Source organism: Phalacrocorax aristotelis, chromosome 2, assembly GCF_949628215.1.
Source record: "Phalacrocorax aristotelis chromosome 2, bGulAri2.1, whole genome shotgun sequence".
Classification (NCBI taxonomy): domain Eukaryota; kingdom Metazoa; phylum Chordata; class Aves; order Suliformes; family Phalacrocoracidae; genus Phalacrocorax; species Phalacrocorax aristotelis.
This window is the reverse complement of record NC_134277.1, coordinates 90,950,967-90,971,977: the sequence shown is the minus strand read 5'-3', so window position 1 is coordinate 90,971,977 and position 21,011 is coordinate 90,950,967. Positions and strand designations below refer to the sequence as shown.

At 39.3% G+C, this 21,011-nt stretch overlaps 1 protein-coding gene across 1 annotated transcript in view; it reads right to left on the bottom strand.

Moving 5' to 3' along the window:
- Positions 1 to 21,011, bottom strand: part of ABCA13 (ATP binding cassette subfamily A member 13) — a 215,383-nt gene that overhangs the window by 105,941 nt on the left and 88,431 nt on the right. Inside the window, exons 27-34 of the mRNA XM_075084330.1 lie at positions 20,182 to 20,251; positions 16,704 to 16,838; positions 15,198 to 15,335; positions 9,630 to 9,816; positions 8,602 to 8,820; positions 6,194 to 6,390; positions 5,252 to 5,409; positions 4,610 to 4,840 (exon numbers count right to left, since the gene is read on the bottom strand). Of these exons, the coding sequence (XP_074940431.1) occupies positions 4,610 to 4,840; positions 5,252 to 5,409; positions 6,194 to 6,390; positions 8,602 to 8,820; positions 9,630 to 9,816; positions 15,198 to 15,335; positions 16,704 to 16,838; positions 20,182 to 20,251 (1,335 nt within the window). The remainder of the gene's footprint in view (positions 1 to 4,609; positions 4,841 to 5,251; positions 5,410 to 6,193; positions 6,391 to 8,601; positions 8,821 to 9,629; positions 9,817 to 15,197; positions 15,336 to 16,703; positions 16,839 to 20,181; positions 20,252 to 21,011) is intronic.

The window sequence follows — 21,011 nt, the reverse complement described above, 5'->3', positions numbered from 1 at the left end:
CTTAGATTATAACCACAGTGCAACTTTCAGAAATCATTAAGAAATCATTTATTTCTTCCAACAAAAGAACCTGATATCAGCTCATAGAAAAAATTCCTCGTTTCCAAGGAGCTTATACAATAGACAATAAAATCCACTCTATTTGAAGTACTTTATAGTTGTGGAAAGATATTTCTTGACTTGCTAAGGTCTGACTGTTACATAAACCATATTTTGCTTAATCAATATAATTGCCATTTAACAGTGGTTATTGATTGCATTTGTTACCTGCCAACTTTCAGGGAACACTTTTGGCCATTAACAACTGCAAGGCCAGAAGAAATTAGTACCTCCTGACATTTCTATATTAGACCCTGGAGGGATATCCTGACTGCCCAAAGCCACATTTTAATTTGCTGCCTTGGACCTGCTTGCTGATGGCTCTTCTGCACACCAGTTCTGTCAAAAAACCAAACTAAACTGAGCCAACTAAAATCACAAAGGAACTGATTCTGTCTGGTTAGAATGAAGGCTACACTACAAAACGTTGCTTGCATATGCTCAGTTCAGTATCAAAATGCCTGCTGGGTTTGCAGACAGACATTTCCTTCTTTAATCACATCATGTCACTTGAAGAGAGGATGTAGCTATGCCTTAAAAAAGAAACAGAACCACCAAAAACTTTTCTAATACATACTGTGTCTATTGTAGCTTCACTGAGACAGGTATTCTGAGACAGTTATAAAGGTGGAAGGCCACCTGCCTTGCCCAGTCCTCCCCACAGATACAGGCAGCTCTCAAACATCCCATTAAGAATGGTAATCATTAAGGACCATATTGTAAGGAAGAAATGACAATTTATCTAATGTTGCACAGGATATTGTGGACAGAAGTAGTATTACCTGCAACGTTACTAGCAGAGTAAGAAACCTCCAAAATACACACACGGATCAGGAAATGTCAGGATTAGACACCATGACAGAGAGACAATGTGTTCCTGCCACACCTAAAAGACTGGATAAATTCAAGAGAAGGTGTCTTCTAGACCTCAGCATGGCCTCCCTTTCCCTACATGCCTTAGCAATTCCTGCTTGATTTCTGCTTTGGCTAGCAAGTCCATATCTGACCAAGGACTTGTCCAGATGGTTGTCTGTAGGGGACTCCCTGATTTCTTCCTGATTCCTTCTTTAGGACAGCATCATAAAAACAAGCCTGATTCACTGATACAGTGGCACAGTGTCCTTGACACTTCACTGCAGAGCACAGGGACACTGTCACACCTTAGTTATCATTCCTAAAACAAATCTTCACCTGAAAGAAAAAAGTGCTGAGAACCAAAGTGGCTGAAAGAAAGATAAAGCTAACATGGAGGGGGTGGAGGAGGTGGGGGGGTGGGACGGGAGTGGGGGGGGGACACCACCAACCAGCCAACACCTATAGACAGGCCTTTATCATCTAAACCCTCTGACTGATACGTTAGCAACATTTCTGGGCCCTCCCATCCCAAAAATCTTATGTGTATGCTAGGTATTTTGCAGTGGGAAAGTGTTAATTGCTTGACTTGCTTGCTGTCAGTTAATTTGCAACTAGCACCTGTGAAAAGAATAGTCAAAATTGTACGTAGTGACATATTAAGTAATTTAAAAGCCATATAAAAGTCCCTGAAAAGCAAGCAGCACATGGAATTAGAATCACATGGAAACAGTTTTGGGGCAAACTCTCTCATCATTTCAAGGAAGAGAATTTAAAGCAGTACTCCATTAACAGGAATTTTGACACATCTTATTTTACAAAGATCTTTCAATGTTTTTGCTCTCTCCTCAATGCAAATAAATAAAATAATGAGCTTTTAAACCTCCAGAGTTGCCAGAAAGTGAAACATCATCCTCCAGAGATCTTTCAGTATGCACTTAATTAACCACCCTTCTATCCTCCTTTTGGTTCTGCTAACACTCTTTGGATTACAAGCATTATAAAGTGCACAAATACAAATGGCTGGAAAATATGTTTAAAACCTAAAATGAAGTAAATATAAATTAGTGAGATTTGAAAGTGTCAGGAACTGATTCTGCTAGAACTTCAAGATTGCTTTGAAGTATGAATGGAAGCCTGGTTTCCCTTGAGGGGTAAGATTTTTAGAAAGTGTGAGTGTCCCTCAGACTGAAAAAGAATAATGGCGAGTGTATGAGAGAACAAAAAAGAAAGGATAAAATAAAAATTATAACACATTTCTTCCTTTAAAGTCAGAGTTCTTTGTTTCCAGACTGAATTGTTTGAATAGACTAAATAGCGCTATTATGCACTACCCATTTAGTTGCCAATGCAAAGAGGCTTTTGATAAGAAAATGGAGAATTGGGGTTGTAACAACAACTAATGATGAGATGCAGAGATGACAGAAATCACCCCAAATTAATGCATTAAGCCTTCAAGCTGAAGAATGATCATCAATATCTAATACCACCTTTAAAGCTTTTTTTTTAACCTGCCCTGCAAAAAACAACCAAAAGCAATCAGTCAGCTGAATAACAGATGTAGCACACTGAGGAAACTTCCTCATATTCCATGACAACTTCACATTTACTTTACAGATGCCAGTTCTGGAAAGTCCTATGATATCCCACAGGGATGTAATCAAAAAAGGTTCTCAATATGTGCATTACCTCAGAATCTATAAAGTTTGACAGTGAACAGTATTCTTTCTTATAACGTGTTAATCGTTCTATGCAATTTGAAAGAAAATAACAATTTTTCAATGAGATTTTTCAATAAGCTTTTGACTTGCCTCATAGAACTGTATAGCAGGAGCATAATTTACTCTATAGCATTACATAAAATGTTTATTAGACTTGTAAGATTTTTTTTTCCTCCCCCCCTCCCCTGCCCCCCCCACCCCCCACCCTGCCATAGCAAATGCTTGCCACACTAGTTTTATGTACTGTGGTCATTTATAAGAAAATCACTGAGGAGATGCCTTTTTTTTTTCTCTCTCTCTATAAATATCTCAGTCGTATAGAGCTTAAATTCAAAGAAAACCATATACTTGCTGGTAGATCATTCTGTGGACAGCGGTTTAAAAATAAATGTGCAAAATCAGATCCTTTATGCTTGTGCAGGGTCCTAAAAACCTATGTAGCAAATCAATATAGTTCTAAAGATGTCTCCCAGTGGAACACTTCAGGATACAGCAGATCCACATGGTGGCATATTGGTTCAACAAATTTCATTAACAACTGTCATTTTAGGTTTCCTGGCATTATTGGGGTTCTATTTATATTTTTTCCACAGATTATATAAAACAAACAATTATAAACTTTCAAAAAAAAATCCAATACTGCTGATGCAGTTTCAAATATCTGACTCCATTGATTCCCATACGTATAGCTCACATAGCAAAAATACAATTCATAAGTGATGTCTGATAGGCCCTGAAGTGTATCATCTTCATAAAACCAGGAAAGATGAGCATTGAGCATTATCCCTGGGGGATCTTGTGTTCCAGCTGACCACAGTACTACATTATGTCATCTCAAATATAGATGTATAAGGGATGTATGTACACAGGGATACACCCCTTTTCTATACTAAGTATTCATTGCTATATATCTTTTTTTAAAAAATCACTCTACAGGAATCTGTTTTTCTTTATTTTTGTGGGTTTTTTTTATTCAAACATATATTAAATTTTCTGTTAGAAAACAGTCCAACATTGTCTGTTTTTATAGGGGATCACTGGAGAAATCAGTTTCACAAAGTGATAGTGAATGAATTGTGTCATCAAATAGAAATAGATATGTGTTGTGCATCAAAAAATACTGACATTAGTCTCCTGTCATCACTGGAAGAAGTGGAAAACTATTTTCAACAGGATCTATAATAGACAACTTGAACAGCAGTGGTTTAGGGAATCTTGATATTTATAAACTATAGTCAGGATAAAAACAGTGCAAGGAAAATAACTTCTCACTGATACAGTTATTTACACAGAGCTAAAGTCTGAAGTAAGGAAGAAGCATAACAGAATCTTTTTCTCTGGTCCATTTGGTATATATACACACACATGTGTATATGTGTTATATTCATGTGTAAATACGTTCATGTATACATATATGTAAGCATGTGTCTCTCTCTAGGTATACACACAAGATATCCTTCAGAGATTTCCCAATGCAGTTTTGCTAAGTTATAAGCTTTAGAACTTTGTTAGTCAGAGACTATTCTCAGCAATTTTGTTTTCCATCCCAAGAGCTACCTGAACTGAACCTCCAGCCTTGAAAATTCAAAGCTCATTCCAATGCTAGAGATCCAGGACAACAACAGTGGTTCTCTTTAAATCAATGACACATTACATTTTCCTTAAGTAAATGCAGAAACAAACATTTAAAGAGTTATAGAGTTCCTCAGTGTTCATATTGGATTCTTGAAATAAGTTGTAGTGGAGTGGGTGCTGAATTTAACAGTATAGCAAAACTATAAAGTAGGCATTTTGCCTGAATTTTTTTTTTTCTTAAGAAAACATGCTTCTTATAAGAAACTGTTATGAAAACATGAAAGATACAATAAGAGTAGCTGGAACCTAATACAGGATTCTCTATCCATGAAAATGCCATTACACAGAAAAAATAAAAGTACCTCTTCCAAGGTGGTGTCAGAAATGCCATATCCAATCAGGTGTAGATGATGAAGGCTTTGATCTAAAGCCTGAAAAAGACCTTTAAAAGAGGTCTTATCTGCCCTTTCTGGAATCACATAGGTCAGCTCAGTCCCGCTGTTCTCTTTCAAGAAGGCTTTTGGCATGTGAGTCTGTACCAGAGATGTGACCCGAACAATATGCTTAGGATCCTGGATTTCAAACACAGAGGGCTGTGAGGGAAGAAAAATAATCACGCACAAAAAAATTAAGTGTTACCAGAAGTATGGGACTTGGTAGTAGAATCCATGCAGGAAAATTTCCACTGACAAAACTGCATCAAACCTGGGATGTAGAGACAACTTCCCAGGAATAAAGAACAGGGAAACAAAGCTCTTTTCAGCTAAATATTGACATTCATAATTTTCAAAGATGCCATTGCGTTCTTCCAAATAATAATAGAAATAATAATAATACCACCCACCCAAAACAACCAAGAAAGCTGATAAAAACATGTTTGGATGGCTCTTTAATAGTCTATATCACATATGACTTTTTGGCAGGGACATAGGGCTCCCTTAGAATATACACAGCTATTACTTGGCACGCACTGTTAAGTTCTGTACGGTACATTTTTAGTATACCTTTTTTATAAGCGTTAGACTATGTCCCTGGCCGTATGTTTCTCTCAGATAAGAGGGAGAACCATAGCACCTCAGCTGCCCATGCTGCAGGATGGCAATGCAATCGCTGAGCACCTCTGCCTCATCAAGATGGTGAGTGGTAAAGATCAGCGTGCAACCTGCATCAGAAAGATTGGTACATGTCTACAAAACCTGGTTTCTAGAGAAACACATCTTGCTTTCATGACAGGCTCTTTAACCTTAAGGGAACCTGTTTCAGGTCCCTTCAAAACATAACTGCAAGACACAAACAAAACCTGCAGTCAAATATACAGTCTAAGTTAAATTCAGGTCTAAACTTGCTTTGCCTTGCATTATACATAGTAAGCAGCATTAAGTCATTACAACTTCAAACTGTTTTAAGAGCTTAAGAGATTCCTTAAAACCATATAACAGTGGTGTCTCTTTCAATAGATCATTCACTGTGAGTTATTACAGCTAATTGAGTGCTCACTAGCTGAAGAGTTTGCTTCCCACAATCAGTTTTTAACCTTATGGCACTTAAAAAATTGATGTAGCAGAATGAATGATGAGTCTATTTTCATTAGAAGTATATAGGCATCTATATATGGATATGTGCAAAATGAGAAATGAAAACCAGAAAATAATTTTGAGAAGCTAATGAAAAAGAAAAAGGTAAGGGAAAAGAAACTTCAGGACAGGACTCAGAACTAAGCTCAGTCTTCTGTTTGACTCGGCATCTTTCTGTGAGATAGCAAGTAATTCTTGTAATCTTACTTTGCTGTTTTAAAGATTCTCAAATTCAATTAAATGTTACCTCTGAAATTAATGTATGTAGTTACGGCATAGCCATACTAATATTCTAACTCTCCTGTTTAAATTTATTGAAACAGAATTCCAGAAAGGAAAATAAGCAGCAAATTATGTGTATAAGCTTTTCACCAGCTTTGTACTTCAGAAGAACATCCCAGATGCTACGACGAGAACATGGATCTAGTCCACTGGTGGGCTCATCTAGAACAACTGTCTTTGAGTTTCCAATAAAGGAGATGGCAATTGACAGCCTCCTTTTCATTCCCCCAGAAAGGGCTCCAACAGGTTTGTGCTGATGTTGGGATAAATCCACATCTTCCAGAGCTCTGGAATAGGAGTACAGAAACAGGATTAATTTTGAAAAAGTTTTTCCAGTCACATCACGTCCGCTCAGAGCAGAATTACAGAAAAATCAATGTAATGGGAAAGTGAAAAAACCACTACCTCTGACTCATAAGATTTGGTGACAAAAGAGAATAGAAAAACATTATTTCTAACTACAAAGTATAAACACTCATCACCACCTGGAATACAAATTCTGGATAAGTATTGTGCAGGATAAGAACAGACAATTTTGAAAGTAATTCCAATAAAATAAATATCAGTTTGTCCAATGATTTCACCAAACTCTAGATTATAGTCTCAAACCACAGTAAAGATGCTTAGTTTCATAAATTAAACAGTGCTTCAGTTTTTGCCACTACATAAAGAACCTTAAATAAGGACTGAGTTTTTAGGAAATGTGTAGTCATTTCAAGTAAATAAGGTAACAGTGCTGTGCTTTTTTTTTTAAAGACATGTTTCTGTGAAGTAAACAGATTAGTGATCCCTAGGTAGGGTAACACTACCTGATCCAACTTAATCTAATTCCTGTGGTAAGGACTGGGAGATACCTTACAGTCATTGCATATTCAGTCCTTGCCCTCTGATGATCTTGTATCTGAGCAGTGTGTGGAAACATGCTTAATAAAGGCAGCACTGAAAGACCATAAATTTCTTTTTCATCACCTTGAACATCCAGTCAATGTCCTAAAAGCTTTCAGTTGCTATCAGCCTGGCAAGCAAGACATAAAAGGCTCAACAGTAAGAAGTTAACCTCCTAAATCATTTGAAAGAATATGCAGTCTGCAAACCATGCCATTTACCCTGACAGAATTTTTCATTTTTAAGAAAATTTTTCTTAATCTCTTTAGAAGCCGGTTTTTTTTACTTAATAAAAAGTAAATTTTGTTTCATTGCTTTGTTGCTTTTCTAATTTCTCTGAAGTATTTTAAAGCATTAATTTCCTTTTAAAAAAAAAAAATTCTTAGTAGCAAGGCCTGCAGAGTCCTGAGTATTCTTACATGCCATTAGTATGACAGACCACTGCTAAAATTGCAATTCAGCAGTTGAAATACCATAAAATACAGGATATTGTTTTGGATAAATTTTAACCAAACACAGTGTTTGGTTTGTCCCTGTCATTCTAGAGAGTTGTTTCTGTTGTTTCTAGAGAGAACATAGTGCCCCACACCAGAGATTTTCAGATCAAACATTTAAAGTAACAGGCTTTTATCATAGCTGCTAAAAAGGAAAGACACTTTGTAACAAATATGTCTGCACATGCCTAAATGTACACTTAAGGAGTCCCATCAAGTTGGCATTTATTTCCATTGAGGCGTGGAAGCACCAAGCCCCTCCACAAAGTCTGGCATAGATCAGAAGGTAAACAGAAACTGTTTACACTGCCACACTAGTAGAAGAGCATACATTTTATTCCTAAAGTTCAGAAAATGCCGTTTGCTATAAGTAACAAGATCTCACCTTGTATGGTTTACTAGTAGTTTAATATACATGATGCAAAAATGAAGATCTAGTGCTATATCAAAGAAGTAGCAGCCTAAAAACACTAGCAGACATTCTCAACCTGGCAAGCGGCAAATACTCTGAGGTCATGTCAGTGCTCAGCCTTGTTTTTCCTATTGGATTGTTTTTAAAACCCTTCACTTATTAAACATATTTAAAGTCTGAATTTGACAAAGGAAAAAAAAAAGCCTATTTAAAAAGATTGTAACAAACACCTGTCTTTTCTGGTTTTCCAATCTTCCCTCTACTGCAGGTGAGGAAATACAGGATAATAAATACGCAAAGTCAGTGTTGACTTATCTGAAAACTCAGGGCAAACACACAGCAATTTACTTTCTACCTGCCTATCCAGGAAAGGGGGAGGTAAGGCAGACAGCATGAGGCAGGAACCACTACAGCTGCTGCCAAAATAACCATCTCCAGTTCGGTCAAATCATTTGGTGGTTCTGTATACCAGGTTTTTAAACATTGACAATTTCACTACAAATAAATTCAAGTAGAGGTTAGAAACTAGGAAATCTATTTTCAAGGCACGATTTCAGAACAGTAAGTGTGATAAAAACTCAGGGAAACCCTGCAGTTTCCATTTGCTTTTACTTGCAATTTTGCTTTAGCACTTTCTGGTTTGAGTGGTTTGCGATAGACACTACCGATTTACTTGACAGATTTCAACAAATGAAAGTAAAACTTACCCACTGACTTGCTGATTCAGCTGTTCCTTTGTCCAGCTGGGTGCCTTCACTGATCCATAAAGCAGCAGATGTTCTCGCACAGTTAGTATGTTGAACAGGACATCATACTGTGGGCAAACACCAAGCTCTGTCCTGATGGCATCCAGATCAGTACATATGTCCTTTCCATTAATAATAATGGTACCAGAGCTTGGTGGATACAGACCAGTCAACAGTGATCTGATACAAGAAAAAAAAAATCAGCAAGATCATATGTAATGACTGTATTACATAGCTCACACTTGGATTTCCTGAGGCATGTCCTAGAGCCCTTAGAGCAACACCAATTCAGTTGAGCATAGTTATAGAAACGCCACTAATCTTTGGGGCAGTTTTTTTTTTCTTTTTAAAACCAAGATCTCAACAGTCCTTCATTTCCTTACTTCCAGAGCAAAATCCATTTTTTTTCCAACCAAATACAACAGACCATTTTCTCCTTTTCTATGTCTGTATTCTAGCTGAGGAATAATTCTTAACTGGATCCCATCCTGCATCACTGGTTTTATTAAAGCTGATCAAAATTAATATAAAGGTAGAAACACATAGACTTCTTAACTGAGATATCTTACAATGTCATTTTTATTTTGTTATTTTGGTCAACTGCCAAGAAAGAAGTCCCTTGCAACCTCTAGGAGCAAAACACAAAACCTCATAAAACTCCATACTCTCCATGTGATAGGAGTACACCTGGGATGCCAGAAAAGATCACTTTCTTGAGATGTGTTCAAGTGCACCACTAGACATGCCGAGCTCCTACTTAAGCTGCTCCTGAACTATTACATCATGGTTTCAGTGACAGTGAGGACCCGGTTCTCTATTCATTACATTGCTTTTGTCATAGATAATAGCCTTCACTTCCCACGTGCTTTGGGGAATTTATTAATTTATTTGGAAAAAAAATACATAGGAAATAGTTCACAAACATTTTGAAGTGAGAAAGCATAGCAGAGATCAGAGGGGAGTGTAATAGCATTAAATGGCAGACTTACATAACTGTTGTCTTGCCAGCTCCATTAGGTCCCAAGAGCGCTGTTATCTGACCTGTATGGAAAGTGAGGCTGAGATCTTTAACAGCAGCCTTCTGGCCACTCACGTGCTCTTTGGTGAGAGCCAGAAGCATGACACCAACAGTGGCTCCTTCAATGCAAGGACCTTTCCAACTTGGAGGTGCTGGGCCTGTATGTGGAAGAGCAGCAGATCAAGTGGGTTGCTGAATCTAAGTATGTGTGTGTGCGTGTGTGTGTAGGGAATAACAAATTAACTTAATCCCTTTTGCCATTTACCAAAGCCCGTAGGCTGAGGTATGAAGAGATTGAGAGCAGCCCTGAGGAGAAGGACTTGGGGGTACTGGTCCAAGAAAAGCTGGACATGAGCCAACAATGTGCGCTCGCAGCCCAGAAGGACAACCGTACCCTGGGCTGCATCAAAGGAAGCGTGGCCAGCAGGTCAAGGGAGGTGATTCTGCCCCTCTGCTCTGCTCTGGTGAGACCCCACCTGCAGTGCTGCGTCCAGCTCTGGAGCCCCCAGCACAGAAAGGACATGGAACTGCTGGAGCAGTTCCAGAGGAGGGCCATAAAAATGATCTGAGGGCTGGAGCACCTCTGCTACAAGAACAGGCTGAGAGAGTTGGGGTTGTTCAGCCTGGAGAAGAGAAGGCTGCGGGGAGGCCTTATTGCAGCCTTCCAGTACTTAAAGGGGGACTATAGGAAGGATGGGGGCAACCTCTTTAGCAAGGCCTGTTGTGACAGGACATGGGGTAATGGTTTTAAACTAGAGGAGGGTAGATTTAGACTGGATATAAGGAAGATATTTTTTACAATGAGGGTGGTGAAGCACTGGAACAGGTTGCCCAGAGAGGTTGTGGAGGCCCCATCCCTCAAGACATTCAAGGTCAGGTTGGACGGGGCTCTGAGCAACCTGATCTAGTTGAAGATGTCCTTGCTCACTGCAGGGTGGTTGGACGAGATGACCTTTAACGGTCCTTTCCAACCTAAACCATTCTATGATTCTATAATTCTATAAGCTCTACTGAAGTCAGAGGTACTATGCCAGTTAATATTTGCTAAGAATTTGACTATTTGCAGTTTTAAAAAACAACATAAAACAATTTTGCCAAGTTGTGTGCACGTCTCCATAAAGTAAAAAAAATAGTTATTATATTTTTAGTATTAAAAAATGCTCATAATAACATTGCTTTAATAATTTTTTTATGCCCATAAGTATGAGAAAATTCTAACTGTGTGAACTACTGCATATATGCCATCCAATTTCAGGCACATAACATAAACAGGCAGAGTGGGGTAATCCTCCTAATTCCCTCGGTCAATAAAGTAAAGCAGATCTCTCTGAGAAACGATTCAGAGAGCAGTGTAGTCTAAATGTAAATCAAGGTCCTCAAAACAAGTAGACACGCAGCATTTTTCTAACTCTGAGGTAACCAGCTCAGCAAACTAAGGTGACCATATGACACAGATCAAGTTGACATCCTTTCTATGTCAGGGCAAAAGGTTGGCACTTTTTCTGAATGTAAGCACAGTCAATCACCAGCCCCATATATATAATATTAACATGTAGTATTTTATTGACTCATAACAACTTAGAAATCTGGCAGCAGGAATTTTTTTCCTTTTTAAATAAAGCCAAGAAAAGTTGAAATGCTAGTCCAAAGAAACAGAAACTGTTACTGATGAGAACTATAAGAAGGGATAATTATCCTTTTAAATACATAATTTATATATCAAAACTTATAAATTATATATTAATATATAAAATTTATAGTTAATCACAGAATGGTAGGGGTTGGAAGGGACCTCTGGAGATCATCTTCTCCAACCCACCTGCTTGAGCAGGCACACCGAGAGCAGGGGGCACAGGAACACGTCCAGGCAGGTTTTGAATGTCTCCAGGGAAGGAGACTCCACAGCCTCCCTGGGCAGCCTGTGCCATTGCTCTGGCACCCTCACAGGAAAGAAGTTTTTTCTCATATTGAGGTGGAACTTCCTGTGTTCCAACTTCTGCCCATTGCCCATTGTCCTGTCGCTGGGCACCACTGAAAAGAGTCTAGTCCCATCGTCCTGACAACCAGCCTTTAGACATTTATAGGTATTGATGAAATCCCCATCTCAGTCTTCTCCAGGCTGAACAAACCCAGGTCTCTCAGCCTTTCCTCAAAAGGGAGTTGCTCCAGCCCCCGATCATCTTGGTAGCTCTCTGCTGGACTTGCTCAAGCAGTTCCTCATCCTTCTTAAACTGTGGGGCCCAGAACTGGACCCAGTACTCCAGACATGGCCTCAATAGGGCAGAGTAGAGGGGGAGGAAATCCTCCCTCAACCTGCTGGCCACACTCCTTTTAATGCAGCCCACGATACCGTTGGCCTTCTTGGCCACATGGGCACATTGCTGGCTCAGGGTCAGCTTGCTGTCCACCAGCACTCCCAGGTCCTTCCCAACAGAGCCACTTTCCAGTAGTTCAGGCCCCAGCCTGTACCGGTGCATGGGGTTGTTCCTCCCCAGCTGCAGGACCTTATACTTGCTCTTGTTCAATTTCATGAGGTTCCCCTTGGCCCAGCTCTCCAGCCTGTCCAGGTCTCGCTGGATGGCAGCACAGCCTTCTGGTGTATCAGCCGCCTCTCCCCACTTGGTATCATCAGCAAACTTGCTGAGGTTACACTCTGTCCCATCATCCAGGTCACTGATGAATATGTTGATCAGGACTGGACCCAGCACTGACCCCTGGGGAACACCACTAGTGACAGGCCTCCATCCAGACTCTGCTCCAGTGATCATGACCCTCTGAGTTCTGTTGTTCAGCCAGTTCTCTGTCCACTTCACTGTCCACTCATCCAACCCACAATTCCTTTGCCTGCCTGGGGGGATGCTATGGGAGACAGTGTTGAATGCCTTACTGAAGTCAACATCCACTGCTCTCCCTTTTTTGACCCAGCCAGTCATGCCATCGTAGAAGGCTATCAGGTTGGTCAAGCATGATCTTCCCTTGGTGAATCCATGTTGACTCTTTCTGATAACCTTTGTGTCCTCTACATGCCTGGAGATGACCTCCAGGCTGAACTGCTCCATCACCTTTCCAGGGACAGAGATGATGTTGACTGGTCTATAGTTTCCCAGCTCCTCCTTCTTGCCCTTTTTGAAGAACGGAGTGACGTTTGCTTTCCTCCAGTCCTCAGACACCTCTCCTGTCCTCCACGACCCTTTATAGATGATGGAGATTGCCTTGGCAAGAACATCTGCCAGCCCCTTCAGCACTCGCGGCTGCATCCCATCGGGGCCCATGGATTTGCGAGGATCCAGTTTGCCTAAGTGATCTCCTACCCAGTCCTTCTCAACCAATGGTAAATTTTCCTTACTTCAGATTTTTTCTCTCTCTTCTGTGGGCTGAGATGCGTGAGGGCCAGCCTTAGCAGTAAAGACTGAGGCAAAGAAGGCGTTCAGTAACTCGGCTTCTCTGCATCCTGCATCTCCAGGGCCCCTTCCTTGTTTAGCAGTGTGTTTAATATTTATATTATGTAATATTTTATATATAATTATATAAAATCTAAAGAAATAATATTCCAAGAAAAATAATTATATTTCATATAAAGCTACATAAATAAAAATTATATAATGATTTATAGGATTGGTTTTTTGAGGCTGTGAATGAAGAAGTGTTTTGCTCCTTTCACAATCAATTTTTAGTTTAGAAAGAACTTTTTCCAGAAGCTTGAGTTTACCTTCCAGCAAGGCACTACCAGCAATTGTGACATTTCTGAGGTACTTCTATGCAGGAGCTCTCTTCCAGTTAGTTTCTTTATCTTTTAGTCTGGAGACTAAAACCACTAACAAACATGATTCATGCCCTTTCCACTGCTTCCTAAATTTGCAAGTACATCCTGAAACTTAACAAAAAAATCCTTAAAGTACAGAGTGAGCCTCAGACAATGTATCTCATCTAAGATTCAGAGGAAAAGCTCCAAATTACTTGCAAGCAGTAAATTGATTACCCTAGAACTCCTCCTAAAAGAAGTTACAAGTCCAAGTTCCCTCAGCACCCAGGTCTCTGCCAGCCCTCCTCAAGTCATAGTTCCAGCTCATAGGACCTACACTCCAGCCCTTCTCTGACACACCTCTGATTTCCAAAGTGCTTTCCACTCACTCTAAACCAGCCCTTACCTGGGCCATATGGGACAAACTCAGAAATTGCCCAGGAGCAAGTCACTTTGCTGTTCCAAGTAAATTATCCATGAATGCATTTATCCCATTATCAGTACAAGTACACCCAATTCTTATGAAAGAGAGCAAGTTTCTTTGCATGCATGGCAGCATCAGAGTTCACACCCAGGCAATTTGCTACCAAGCAGTTGATGTGCATCAGTTTAAGCAGAGGACAAGCAATATGAACAGATCCACAAAGTTGTAGGCAATTGCTTGGATGGCTTGAGCCAGAGACCACGCTAGTAACTTCTCAGTCAGAGAAGAGTTTTCTTCTTCACTTTCCACAAAAAGGATGTGGTGAATCCACAGTGAGACATGGAAAATCTTCATTTTAAGTATGGACCAAAGAGAATCATCTCAACAAAATGGAATTGTTCCAAATTGCAGAAAACCCGACAGAATTAATACTGATAGTTTTTCCACAAATATTTAAATGAACTTCAGGAGGTTTTGAAGTTTGCCCTACTATAGGAGATATCAATGTATAAAACTGCTGAGTTGTTCAGCTTCTTCACCTTTGCTGCAGACAACTGGATCATTCCCAAGCTACTGTAACTTCCAAAAAAACACAACAACCCATCATGTTGTTCTAAGGCCCAAGAGGGAATATAGATGAGTGTGACTTACTACTTCATTCACAAAACGTAAATGAAATTTGAGAAAGTCCTTAAAAAGAACTGAGAGGGAGAAAAAAACTGACAAAAAAAACCCCACACCAAAAATAAGAATTTTAAGCAAGTGAGCAAAGAAATATAAAAACAGCGAAAGTATCCGGAGGCACATAAAAATTAGTTACAATAACAGCAGTTTTTTAAACAAAAGGCTGAAAAGCAGAGGCAGAAATAACAATGATTATAGAGGAGGGAAATAAGAAACAGGGAAAAACATGAACAAAGTTAATTTTTCCACTGAAAAAAAGAAGCAGATAAAAGCAGCAGAGGAGGAAGAAGAAAATCAAACATCAGGAAAAAAATGTTAATAAGGCACAACTCTTTTCAGATTCATTAAGAGTATGAAAGGGTTCAAGGAACTTCAGAAGATCCTAACAAAGCAAAGATTCAATACACAGGGGCAGGATGAACCCAAGAGATACTTATTTTACACTTTTTAAAGTTTTCTTAAATATTTCTGTACAATAGTTTTAACTGAACAATTCAAGCATTACAGGTGACAGCACAATTAACAGTTACTATAAAATGTTCATAGTATGCACTATATAATGGAGGAGGAGAGAAAGGGACAAGATCAAAACACATAATATAGGACCAAGCAGTGATAAAAGCAGATTGATCCAAATCAGCATACCATTCAGAAAATAGCATTATTAAAATTCTGTTATGACTACAAACCTCTTTCTTGGAAGTTTTCATTGAAGAAAAACATATTAGAATTCAGATAATGTCTCTTCCTTCTCTCTGCACCACACAGGTTCTTCCAGTAGGAAACAGTAAAGGGAAAGTACCATTGGTTCTTTAATCCAAATTTTCCTAGATGATAATTATGGTAGGAACTGCTGTAAAATTTATAGTAATTTCTTTTTTTTTTGTAGACTACTAATGTTCTATCATTACCTACAAAGAACTGGTTAGACCATTTAATTATCTCAAACTCCTAGCTGCACTTAACAAGACTTAATAAAGTGAAAAGAAGTCATTTGGCCATCACACCAGGTCCTGCCATAAAATAATCAGTCCTCAGTGATGCTGTGCTTTACCCTATCTCCAAATCAGCTTTAAAGTGTAACAGAACCATAGACTATACAACATGTATGCACAGCCTAACATAATCTTGTAAACTAGAGGAAAAAAATGCACCAAATGGCCTGGCAAGGCAAACAGCCTTTTTTTTTTTTTTTTAATTGTAACAATATCCATCGCACCAATCATTAAAGATCATTCTTCCATTACTATCTGCACAATTTAAACAAATCAGCCAACCTAAGAAACTTTTATTATAGCACTGAGACAGAAAGGGCAAAAACATGCTCCTACACACAACCTAAACTTTGGCATTGCCTGGTCTTTCCAGGCTTCGCTTACCAATCACACAACACACTCTCTCTGTGTTTGGAGTTGCATTTCATTGACACTGAAGGGTAGGTGTCAATTTAAACTAAAGTTTGTTGTATGTTCCCCTATCTTTCAAGGAAAAAAATAATTTTTTATTTTTAAAACAAATACAGAGCAGCTGGAAGAAAAGGTGACAGATGCAAATCAGAGGAAAGGTAAATTTCAAACAGCTAGTGAATCATTGGAGTAGGCTATGATTAAAAATGCATTCACCAACTCAATAATATTCATAAAACTTGATTAAAGAAAACAAAAATCCCACTACTTTCTGAAATTATACTTGAAAATTAATTAGTTTTATGCATTAGACTGTGGACTGATTGGGAGCAAGATACAGTTCCCAGACAGTCTGAAGTCTTTGTGACCTGAAAATGTGTTGTTGTTCATGGATTTCAGCCCAAGTACTGACTCAGAAGATTCACCATTTCCACAGGAAGTTTTGCTTCCTACAGGAAGCAGGTGTTTGCTTTGCTACAGGAAGTAGCTCTGCTACTGTGAAGTGCCAACAAATGCCTAAGTCCTTCAAATTTTAGTCATCCCTGTAAACAAACAAAGGATATTTCATGCCTGGCTACAAATTCTAGTCCACTACTCAATATTTACATATGCAGGAAGACTTTCTTACCCTGTCCCTAAAGGCAATCAGGCAGTTTTGCACACCAAAATCTCAACTCAGAAAAAGATATGGTTTTGGTTTAGTTACATACAATGAGGAAAGCCAATTCTAACAATTCCATTCAATAACTTCTTCAAAATCATGAAATAAGAACAGCTCCATGATCTTACCAGCAATAATATTGCTGAAATACCAGCCACCTATAGAATATAAAATGGAGTCAAAGAACATCATCCAGCATATCCATCCAAAGGTCATGTATCCTCCTTGTGCCATTGACTGGTGCACATTATTCCACTGAATTCCTGGTAGTAATAGTAATAATAATGATTTTTAAAAAGTCAAAGCTAAATCAGTACAGCATTAAAGATCACAAACACATCAACACAACACAATTCTGGGTATTTAAGCACTGACACAAAAAAAGAATGTAGTTAGTAACAGTAATCCTAATGAATAGAAATTAATTGCTATGCCTCCACAAACCTCTGTTTAGAACAGCAGGTGACACTGCTGCTGGGAAAATGCAGAGAAGCTCTTGTAGAAAGGGCTGCTTGTAAAGTTGTAGCTGGCTGTTGATTTGGCAAAAGAGAAAGAACTACAACTCTGACAAAACAGGGCACTGACCTCTACTACAAATCAGTCTTTATGCAGTTCCGCTGATATTGTAGAGAAATGGGTTGCACAAAGTTTAAAGTCATTTCTATAATGCTAAATCTGAAAAATTAAATATATGAATTCCAACTAAGAAGCAAGTATTTGTGTGCACTGATTGTATTCAGAGGTAAACTGCAACAACAGACTCACTGAATAAATGTTTCATAAAATTACTATATTGCAGAAGACGTGAAAGGAAGAAAGGAGGTGCAAAACACTAGTACTACGGAAAGCTACCATATTGCTAGATGGAAAACAAAAATAACCAAACTGTAGATTTACAAAAAGCATTGCATCTTTTTCTGAAAATGCTACTTTGTTGGCAGTGCAGTGGGTCATGATATTGTTTCTACAATTCTTTTTCTACAATTGTTAGGAAAAGCAGTTTTCCCGCAAAGCACATTTTGCCCTTTCTTCAGCAAAGATGAGTCATTTTGATGAAGTGTCTGGTGGGAAATTTAAGTAATACTTTTCGTAACTGCCTCTTCCACTCTTATGAACTTCTGCATCATTATGGTACTTTCTCAGTTCCTAGTGGTGGTCTGAAACATCCACTGTCACCAATATTGATCTTGCCATGGTAGTAAAAAGAAAGAAAGGGATTACATCCCTTTATATATTTAGATATAAAAATGCATATCCTGTGACACTTATCAAGGGCATGAACATTCACTTCTTACTTTTCTAAAACTTCAGCGTCAATAGGGGCAGCTCTTAGTTTGGGGATAGTAGGGACCACCATGTTAAAACATGTAGGAACCTGTTAGAATATCTAGTCAGTCTCCAAACATTTTAAATTCCTAACACATAAATATAATAGGGTGTTCTCATGCATTTCTGCACCTGCACAGCAGCTTGGTGGGGATTTCACCAGCTGCCTCCAAGCTTGGAGAGGCACGCCGCTACTCAGGCTGAGGAAAAATAGGGTCACACAGGAGAAACATATAAAATACTTTACAAAGTAAAGGTAATTTTTTCTTACTTTACAATGTATAACAGTTAGGTATTCACCTTAGTATTATGTTGAGAGTGAATAACTTAAACTGTTCTTGTTCTGTACAATATTGTTCTCATAAGTCTCCATTGTGTTATACACTTGTGCACGTGTGAACCCGACACATCTACCAAACTCAAGAGTAGTTCAACCCAGCGAATAGGAAGTCAGGCAAAAATGCCAGCAAGCCTGCATGGATGAACAAAGAGCTCCTGGGCAAATTCAAACACAAAAAGAAAGCATACAGAGGGTGGAAGCAAGGATTAATACCCAGTGAGGAATACAGAAATATTTTTTGGGCATCCAGGGATTAAGCTGTGAAAGCTAAAGCCCAAATGGAATTGAAACTGTCCAGGGATGTCAAAGACAACAAGAAGGGCTTCTGTAAGTACATAGGTAACTTCTTGGTACATGTACTAAGAGAACTGACCAGGAAAAGTACCTTCCTCTATTTGTTGCTTATTAACAGATAGCACCTCGTGGGCAAAGAGGCCATTTGTGGCTGCCTTGGCCACAGTGTAACTAGCAATGTGCCCCAGGGGTCAGTGCTGGGTCCAGTCCTGATCAACATATTCATCAGTGACCTGGATGATGGGACAGAGTGTAACCTCAGCAAGTTTGCTGATGATACCAAGTGGGGAGAGGCGGCTGATACACCAGAAGGCTGTGCTGCCATCCAGCGAGACCTGGACAGGCTGGAGAGCTGGGCCAAGGGGAACCTCATGAAATTGAACAAGAGCAAGTATAAGGTCCAGCAGCTGGGGAGGAACAACCCCATGCACCGGTACAGGCTGGGGCCTGAACTACTGGAAATCGGCTCTGTTGGGAAGGACCTGGGAGTGCTGGTGGACAGCAAGCTGACCCTGAGCCAGCAATGTGCCCATGTGGCCAAGAAGGCCAACGGTATCGTGGGCTGCATTAAAAGGAGTGTGGCCAGCAGGTTGAGGGAGGATATCCTCCCCCTCTACTCTGCCCTATTGAGGCTATGTCTGGAGTACTGGGTCCAGTTCTGGGCCCCACAGTTTAAGAAGGATGAGGAACTGCTTGAGCAAGTCCAGCAGAGAGCTACCAAGATGATCGGGGGCTGGAGCAACTCCCTTTTGAGGAAAGGCTGAGAGACCTGGGTTTGTTCAGCCTGGAGAAGACTGAGATGGGGATTTCATCAATACCTATAAATGTCTAAAGGCTGGTTGTCAGGACGATGGGACTAGACTCTTTTCAGTGGTGCCCAGCGACAGGACAATGGGCAATGGGCAGAAGTTGGAACACAGGAAGTTCCACCTCAATATGAGAAAAAACTTCTTTCCTGTGAGGGTGCCAGAGCAGGGGCACAGGCTGCCCAGGGAGGCTGTGGAGTCTCCTTCCCTGGAGACATTCAAAACCTGCCTGGACGTGTTCCTGTGTCCCCTGCTCTACGTGTACCTGCTCAAGCAGGTGGGTTGGAGAAGATGATCTCCAGAGGTCCCTTCCAACCCCTACTGTTCTGTGATTCTGTGAAAACTCCCTATTGATATGCTCACCAGCATGCAAGCACTAGAGCTGGCACTGACATCAGCATAGACTTCCAAGTAATGGTTTTAAATGCCTTGCTAAACCTTCCTCCACTGGACTGAGAGAAATAACACATTCATTGAGTGAAAAATAGTCAGTCAGATGCTCACCCTTAGGTAGCTCTACTGAATTTCAGTAAATATAAAATTTGGGTTTCCACTTCTAGATTAATTGGCTGAATATACTCATTCTGATATCTAATGGGATGTGAAGATTTTCCTCCGACCTGTATTGTAAATAAAGCAATGCCAAGCCCACTTTGATTTTCTGCTAGAAAGCAGCATAAGCTGAACTTGGTTTTCAAGGGGCATTGAAAAGGTTTTTCTCCTGTTATGATCTATCTTGTTAACTCATGATTAGAGATTTTTTTTCATAACAAAGTGAAAAATGTTTCCAACTGTAGCTTTTTAAACAATAATTACAAAGCTTCTAACCAGAGAGCTTACCTGTTTCTTGGCCCTCAAAGAATGTAATGAAAAATACTCCTTGCCCAAAGGCAGTTGTAGACAGAAGACACTACAAAACCAGAGAAGAAACAGGATGTGAATATCAAATAAAACACGTTGTTTAGAAGTTCCATGAAATAAAATTACTTGTGATACTAAAAGCAAGCACAAAATAAATAGACCTTTGTTTCACGTAAGCTAATGGTCATTATTTCCTTTTATGTTTTATCAATACTCCCCCATATATTGCAGTAGTATTTGCTCCACCTTAATGAGCTCCACTGACCCAGTTATTAATATTGGAAAGCATTATTTAACTTAATAACAAGTTATAGACCATCATAAATCTACTGCATACTGAAAACTTATAAAGTATAACACTCTAAAAGCATGCAAAGGAAAAGACTTTCTGTAGTAAGAGCAGTGGCCCTACTCATTTTTGTAAAGCCAGAACTCAGGAAGAGACAGAGGCAGAAGGAACATGCACACTGGGTACTATACGTTGATACAGCATTTTTGTGCACAAAAATAGCATTTAACTCCTAAGAAGCAACATAGTCATGCTGTATCACAAAAGTACAAAACGAAAAATGAGCGAGTGATGTGGTAGAGCAAGGAAGTGTGACTGATGATCAGTGAAAAAACACTCATGAGCTCATGAAGGCTGATGGGGAGATCCAAAACATTAACAAAATTAATAAGCATTACTCAGTGATAAAGTTCTGCAGTTTAAAAGTGTGCTGAAATAGAACTTCATTTTATCTCCTATTTATAAATATTTCAATTAAATAAGGTTTCTGCAATATTGGACACAAAGGGAACACATCCTG